Source organism: Pteropus medius, unplaced genomic scaffold, assembly GCF_902729225.1.
Source record: "Pteropus medius unplaced genomic scaffold, Ma_sr-lr_union100, whole genome shotgun sequence".
Taxonomy (NCBI): Eukaryota; Metazoa; Chordata; class Mammalia; order Chiroptera; family Pteropodidae; genus Pteropus; species Pteropus medius.
Genome location: NW_024345872.1, coordinates 2,748,108 through 2,756,555, shown reverse-complemented (window position 1 = coordinate 2,756,555; position 8,448 = coordinate 2,748,108). Strand labels below are relative to the sequence as shown.

The window sequence follows — 8,448 nt, the reverse complement described above, 5'->3', positions numbered from 1 at the left end:
AAAAAAAAGTCGTTTGGCCTGCACTACTTCCTGCTTGAGAAGCCAGAGTTCATGCCATTCCCGGAGATCTGAATGTGGAGGCTGGAAAGCCAAACTGCTCTCCTTTTATAAACTTGTGTTCTTTCCTTCCTAGCTGGTGTAAGAAAGTTCACTTTTTATTAACTCTTCACTCAAAAGGCATACCCTGGAAGCAGAAAAAGGCTTAAGTTTCATCTTTAATTTTGTCCTTAACCCATTGTGTATACTCTGGGCTCACACACTCTTGCTCATACCTCTTCATTGTAGGATTTCAGTTATCTGTAGTGAAAATAAAAAGTGGGAAAGTGTTGTTGCATTGCCACTGGAGAAATTCCAGAGCCTAGGAAATTATTTGAGTGACCAGTTCCATTTCCTTTAAGACTATGAGACAAATAAGAATACCTTCTAATTTAAGCATTCCATTGAAGGAATGGAATTCCTTCAACAAGGTTAATGCTTAACCTTAATTTGTCATTTTGATTTAGTGTCTAAACTCTTTCTCACTGTAAGAAAGTTCTCTCTGTTCTCTTATTTAAACTCTTTCTCCTATTTCCTAAGCTTTTTGCCATTTTCTCTCGCCTCACTGAGTATCAAAACCTGATGGTTGTGTTGCAGACAAGCTTACAGAATGCTTTGAGATTTTCTTCCAAAAGGATTCATCTGAAGGCAAAGTGGGCTTATGAGCTTCTCGGAGTATATATGGAATTTTCCTCAGTGAAGTAAAGGCAAAGCCAGCAGTCCTTGGAGCAGTCTGCTTTTTACTGTTCAGCTGAGCCCTATAGCTCTGAAACCTATAAATATGCCATTCATTCACCATTGGTCAAGCATCTGCTCTCTAAAGGTTCTGTGTTTTATGTTAGTTTCTGCATCTGCATTCGTGGCAGGTGACCATCCCATGACCTTTGATGTAGCACCCAAGTATAATCTTCTTGTAATTAAGCTCTCTTGGTTGCGAGTAGGAGACTCTCTTGAGATCTCTCAATGAAAAGGGAGTTTATTGTAACATAAGGAAAGTGAACTTGAAAACAATTGGGAAGAATTGAATTCTCTCTAGCTCTTTTATGGACAGTGTGGAGTTTGTCCTCATGGTATGCTTGCTTCATGCCACTGTATTCTTTCACTCTACCAATCAATTGTCTCAGCTTACCCAGAAGTGATGTCTACTCATAACTTTAGATTGAACTTGACTGTAGCTCAACACAGACTCAGCTTAACACAGACTTGGTTCTACCCCCTGGTGTTTTTTTTTTTCTCAACTTCTGCTCTATCTGCTAACTAGTTCAGTATCTCTATGTTTCTCGATTAAAATTTTCAGAAACAAGAATCTTGCTCAGCTCATCTGTAATGCCAGGTTATGATGTCACCTGTTACTGGTCAGCCAATGAATTTGCTTGCTATGTCTCAGATGCCAGTGCTTGGTCCAATCCACTGTCACCAAAGGCACGGTGGGGAGGGGGAGATCCAAGTTTCTAAAGTGTAAACCTAGGCAGCAAGCAAGAGTTGTGGATGAGGCAATTGCCCTTAACAGGTAGTGTTGGCAAGCAGACCCAGATTTGTATCTCTGGTCAAAAGAGTAGGTTATCACTAAGATCCCACAAAATTTCCCTGTAGTGACTAAATGACCTAAACAAAGTGGAGATGAAGTCAAAGGGCACATTGGAAGGTGTTGAAAGCTGAAGAAAGGGAACATGCTTAGCATGAATTTGGAATGATTTCTAAGAAAAAGAAAGTATTTCTGGACAAGGGAGTCTGGTGCCCTGCTCTCAAGGAGAAGCCTGCTCAACATGTATGCCTTCTGGAGATCTCAATCTGGCAGCTTATTAGGAGTTACAGAAATCATGATCTACCTTCAACTGCCAGGGATCTACTTGACTCTTAGAAAAGGCTGAATTTTAGGAAAGAGTAGCAGTCTCTACATTGTGATTCTTTATAAATCAGATCAAGATAGAAGAGGAGTCTGGTTAGAGAGGTCAATTTAACTTTGTAAGTCATTTTGGAAAATATTTCGGCTGTAAAAAAGTACATTGACCTGTCTCAATTCCCAGTACTGCCCTTTATGAGTTGTTTCTTTTAATACCACTGCAACTTACCACCTATGGCATGGCAAAGAAATCCTGTTGATTTGGTAGTGTCATAGACATTTGGGGTAAAGGGGAGAGGCAAAATCTGAGTGGAGGAGGCAGAATCTGAGCTAAGTGAAAACAGAGGGAATTTGGGGGTAACAGGAGACCTATTATAATTTTCTACCTGTGTGTGTTTTCTTTCTAGGGCTGCTGATAAGCTCAGGCTGTGCATTATACCCCTTAGGATGGAATAGCCCAGAGATAATGCAAACATGCGGGAATATCTCCAATCAATTTCAGTTAGGTAAGGTGGCCTGGGCATGATGGCACTGGCGGTTCATTGGGAATCTGCTTTTTAAAGTACTTCACCTCTTGGATGGGCCTCTGCTTGCTAGAGGTGCTTACCTGAATCTCTCTCATTATGTTAGCTTGTGAGAAGCGGTGGCGTGACCAGATTCAACTGGCCTTGCTAACTCATATGTTGTGGACATAAATTCCACTTATTTGACTATGTCTCTCCACACCCTTTATGCACTTTGACCCAGAGTCCTGTGACCAGTTTGGGACAACCCTAGCTACAGATGAATTTCAAATGCTTGGGGACCGATGATCTGTCATCCTCTGAATAAATCCCGATTCCCATTAGTATTTCCTTCTAGAGAGATTTCCAAATATAAATCAATAGTATCTCTTCTCATATTCCACTGCAGATATAACAAGAGGTAATTGGGTTTACATCAAATATTAGGAAGCTAGGTTATATATTGGGAATTGTTACTGGCATGTTAAAGGCAAAAGCTGTTAAATATTAGATGATGTGACAGAAGAAATTCTTTTTCTTTAAGCTTATTGGGGTAACATTTGTTAATATAATTATATAATTTTCAGGTGTACATTACAATTTGATATCTATATATTCTATATTAGCACCCAGAGTGCAGTTTCCTTAAGCTAACATATATTTGATCCCCTTTACCCACTTCACCCTCACCCGACCCCTCTATATTTGACCCCTTTGAATCCGTCTACCTTTTCCCTACAACCCCACCCCCAACCCTCTGGTAACCACTAGTCCATTATCATGTCCCTGAGTCTCCGTTTGTCCTGTTCATTTGTTGTTTTTAGGTTTCTATCCCACATTAAGTGATATCATGTAATTTTCAACTTTGGCTTATTTTGCTTAGCATGATTATCTTGAGGTCCATCCATGTTGTCACAAATGGCAGAATTTCACCTCTTCTTATGGCTGAGTAATATTCCATTGTATATATGTACCACAGCTTCTTTAGCCAATCATCTATTGTAGGACACTTCGGTTGCTCCCATGTCCTGGCCTCTGTGAATAGTGCTGCTATGAACTTCGGTGTGCAAATATCTTTTCTAACATGGGCTTTCAAGTCTTTGGGGGGATTGCTAGTAGAGGGATTGCTAGATGATATGGTAGATCAATTCTTACATTTTTGAGGAACCTCCATATTGTTTTCCATAGTGGCTGTACCAATTTGCAGTCCCACCTGCAGTGTATGAATGTTCCTTTTTCTCTGCATCTTCTCCAACATTTGTTATTACTTGTACTGTTGATTATAGCTATTCTAACAGGTGTGAGATGGCATCACATTGTGGTTTTGATTTGCATTTTCTTAATAGCTAGTGATGTTGAGCATCTTTTCATATATTTGTTGGCCATTTGTATGTCCTCTATGGAGAAGTATCTGTTCAGGTCCTCTGCCCATTTTTTGATTGGAATTTTTGTTTGTTGTTATTGAGTCATATGAGTTCTTTGTATAGTTTGGATATTAGACTCTTATCGGAGGCATTGCACGCAAATATATTTTCCCATTTGAATGGTTGTCTCCTTACCTTGTTGACAATATCTATAACTGAGCAGAAGCTTTTTAGTTTGATGTAGTCCCACTTATTTATTTTAGCTTTTACTTCTCTTGCCTTTGAGGTCAAATTCATAAAATCCTCTTTAAGTCCAAGGGCTTTGAGTTTAGTTCCTATGTTTTCTTCTATGCATTTTATTGATTCTGGTCTCATATTCAGGTTCTTAATCCATTTTGAGTTAATATTGGTGTGTGGTGATAGACAAAAGTTTAGTTTCATTCTTTTGCAGGTGACCTTCCAATTTTCCCAGCACCATTTATTGAACAGGTTTTCCTTTCTCCACTCTAAGTTTCTGGCTTTTTTGTCATAAATTATTTGCCCATATAAATATGGGTTTACTTCTGGACGCTCAATTCTGTTCCACTGGTCCGTGTGTCTGTTTTGCTGCTAATATCATGCCCAATTGATTACTGTCGCTTTGTAGTATAATTTGAAGTTGGGCAGAGTGATGCCTCCAGCCTCATTCTTTTTTATCAGGATGGCTTTGGCAATTTGGATCTTTTATGCTTTTATACAAATCTGATGTTTTTTTTTGTTCTGTTTCTTTAAAAAATGCTGATGGGATTTTGATGATAATTGCATTAAATCTGTATAATGCTTTAGGTAATATGGTCATTTTAACTATATTAGTTCTTCGAATCCAAGAACACGGAATATCTTTCCATTTCTTTGTATCTTCTTCCATTTCTTTTAATAGAGTCGTGTGGTTTTCATTATATAGATCCTTCACATGTTTCATTATATTTATTCCTAGGTATTTTATTCTTTATGTTGCAATTGCGAAAGGAATTACTTTTTTCTACTTTTTTTCCGATGCTTCATTATCAGACTATAGGAACGCTATGGATTTTTGAATGTTGATTTTTGTATCCAAAGACTGTACTGTATTTGCTAATTGTTTCTAGTAGTGTTCTGGTGGAGTCTTTAGGATTTTCTATATAGAGAATCATATCATCCACAAATAGTGACAATTTGACTTCTTCCTTTCCTATTTGGTTGCCTTTTATATCTTTCTCTTGTCTGATTGCACTTGCTAGGACCTCCAATGTTATATTGAATATCAATGGCGATAATGAACAGCCTTGCCTTGTTCCTGATCTTAGAGGGAAGATTTTTAGTATTTCACCATTAAATATAATGTTGGCTGAGGGTTTGTCATAGATGGCCTTTATTATGTTCTATACCAATTTTGTTAAGTGTTTTGATCATAAATGGATGCTGTATCTTGTCAAAGGCTTTTTCTGCATCTATTGATATAATCATATGATTCTTATTTTTTAATTTGTTTAAGCGGTGTATCATATGATTCAATTTTCATTTGTTCAACCATCCTTGTGCCCCTAAGATGAAGCCCACTTGATAGTGATGTATAATCTTTTTTATATGTTGCTATATTTGGTTAGCTAGTATTTTCTTTAGAATTTTTGCATCTGTGTTCATGAGAGATGTCGGTCTGTAGTTTTCTTTTTTTGTGTAATCTTTACTAGGTTTTCGTATCAGGGTGATATTGGCCTCATAAAATGAGTTGGGAAGTATGACCTCTTCTTTGAATTTTTGGAAAATTTTGAGGAGAATAAGGATTAAATATGCTTTTAATATTTGATAGAATTCACTGGTGAAGCCATCTGGTCCTGGACTTTTACTTTTTGGTGGGTTTTGATAATTGTTTCAATTTCCATAATGCTGATTAGTCTATTTAGATTTTCCAGATCTTCTTGATTCAGTCCAGGAGGATTGTATTTTTCTATGCACTGGTCCATTTCTTCTAGATTATTACATTTTTTATTATATACTTTTTCATAGTATTCTTGCATGATCTTTTGTATTTCTGCGGTGTCAGTCATAATTTTCCTCTTTCATCCCTGATTTTGTTTGTTTGTATCCTTTCTCTTTTTTCTTTAGTTAGTCTAACCAGGGGTTTGTCAATTTTATTAATCTTCTCAAAGAACTACCTTCTTTTTGTATTTATGTTTTCTATTTTTTTGTTTTCAATTTCATTTATTTCTGCTCTAATTTTGATGATTTCCTTTTTTTTTTTTTTTTTTGCTAACTTTAGGCCTCATTTGTTCTTTCTTTTCTAGTTTTTTAAGATGAAGCAATAGGTTGTTTATTTGGGCTCATTCTTGTTTTTGGAGATAGGCCTGTAATGATATGAACTTTCCTCTTTTTACCACTTTTGCCATGTCCCACAAGTTTTGATACCTTGTATTATTATAATTGTCATTCATTTCTATGTATGTCTTGATTTCTCTTTTTATTTCTTTCCTGACCCAGTTATTCTTCAGTAGCATGTTATTTAATCTCCATGTATTTGTGGTTCTTCCTGATTTCTTTCTGCAGTTGATCTCTTGTTTCAAAGCATTATGATCAGAGAATATGATTGGTATGATTTCAACCCTCTTATATTTGTTGAGGCTATCTCTGTGCCCCAGTATGTGGTCAATTCTTGAGAATGTTCCATGTGCACTAGAGAAGAATGTATAAGCAGCTGTTTTGGGATGGAAGACTCTGTAAATGTCAATTATATCAGGTTGGTCTAATGTGTCATTTAAGGATGTTATTTCCTTATTGATTTTCTGTTTAGATGATCTGTCTATATCCGACAGTGGGGTATTTAGGTCCACACTATGATAGTGTTTTGGTCTGTTTCTCCGTTTCGTTCTGTTAGTAATTGCTTTATATATTTCAGGGCTCCCTGATTGGGAGCATAGATATTAAAAAGTGTTACGTCTTCTTGGTGCAAGATTCCCTTTATTATTATGCTATGTCCTTCAGTGTCTTTCTCTACCTTTTTTTTTTTTGAAGTCTAATTCATCCAATATTAGTACTGCTACTCCCTGTTTTCTCAGAATGCCATTTGCTTGAAATATCATTTTCTACCCTTTCACTTTCAGTCTATATTTGTCTTTGCAGCTGAGATGTGTCTCCTGGAGGCAGCATATGTTTGGGTTTTGGTTTTTTGATCCATTCTGCAACTCTGTGACTTTTTATTGGTGAGTTCAGTCCATTTATATTTAGGGTGGTTATTAAAATATGAGGTCTTTTCATAGCCATTTTATCTTTTGATTTCTTGTAGCTTGGTGTTTCCATTGCTTCCTTGTCCTTATGTTTCTATTTTCTTTATTTTCATTTGCTTTTGTGGATTTTCTCTCTGGTTTTTCTTGTTTTATGTTATATACTTCAGGTCTGAATCTTTGTTGTGTGGTTACCATTATGAATATGGAAATATGTAAAGGATAGTTTTTTATATATATATATATATATATATATATATATATATATATATATATATTGTGTGTGTGTGTGTGTGTGTGTGTGTGTATGTATATACATGTATATATATACGACTATATATATATACGTATACACACACACACACACACATATATAGTCATCCATTTTCTTCTGCATGTGCCTTATCTCCTTTCCCCTTTGTGAATTTGGATCTTTGAATCCACCCCTTTTCAGTCATTATTATCTCAGTTTGTCCCTATGTATGCTGAACGTTCATTACTCTCTTGCTATAGCCATTCTCTTATTATTTAAGCTTATAACGCCCTGTTCTTAATAATGCTCACACTCCTCTGCTTCTACTTTCCTGATAGTCACTTTACTCTTAATTATGTATTTTTTGTTGTTGTTGTTTTGTTATTTTGTTTTAGATGAGCTGACACCTTTTAGTATTTCCTATAGTGCAGGCCCTGTAGTAGAATTTTTGTATGTCTGGAAAAGTCTTAATTTTTCTTTCATATCTAAAGGAGAGCTTAGCCGAATACATTATTCTAGGCTGGTAATTCCTTTCACTTAATAGTTTAAATATTTGAATCCATTCCTTTCTGGCTTGTAAGATTTGTGCTGAGAAGTCTGATGATAATCCAAGGGGTTTTATTTTATAATTTACCATCTTCTTTTCCCAGCTGCCCTGAGAATTCTATCTTTGTAGTCGATTTTTGATAACTTTAATACAGTGTATCTTGGTGTATGCCTTTTGGGGTTGAGATAATTGGAAGTTCTGTTGACTACTTGTATTCCTAGCTCCAGCTCATTCGTTAGATTTGGGAAATTTTCACCCACTATTTATCTGAAAATGCTTTCTAGTGCCTGCTCCTTTTCCTCACCTTCGGTAATGCCCATTATTCTTATGTTTTCTCTGCTGATGGTATCAGGTAGTTCTTGTATTTCTCTTTCATTATTTTTCATTTTTCAGTTTCTCTCTTTATCTTTCTGATTTATTTCTAGATTTCTGTCTTCAACATCACTGATCCTTTCCTCCATTTGGTTGACTCTATTTCTCAAGCTTGCTATTTTATTTTTCTTCTCTTGCAGTGCCTTCTTCATCTCCAGAAGTTCGATTTGGTTCCTTTTAAGTGTTTCAATCTCCTTGCTCTGCTCATCTAGTTTTTTTTTTTTTTCAATTTCTGAAATTGTTGATTTGAGTTGTTTTGGATCTCATTGAGTTTTTTCAGAAGTATCAATTTGA

The 8,448-nt window shown here is 36.0% G+C and overlaps 1 protein-coding gene across 2 annotated transcripts in view; it reads left to right on the top strand.

The window, feature by feature from the left end:
• LHFPL1 (LHFPL tetraspan subfamily member 1) overlaps positions 1 to 8,448 on the top strand; it is a 50,901-nt gene that overhangs the window by 18,446 nt on the left and 24,007 nt on the right. For both annotated transcript variants that reach the window (XM_039874771.1, XM_039874770.1), the window contains one exon: positions 2,287 to 2,385. In XM_039874771.1, the coding sequence (XP_039730705.1) occupies positions 2,287 to 2,385 (99 nt within the window). The remainder of the gene's footprint in view (positions 1 to 2,286; positions 2,386 to 8,448) is intronic.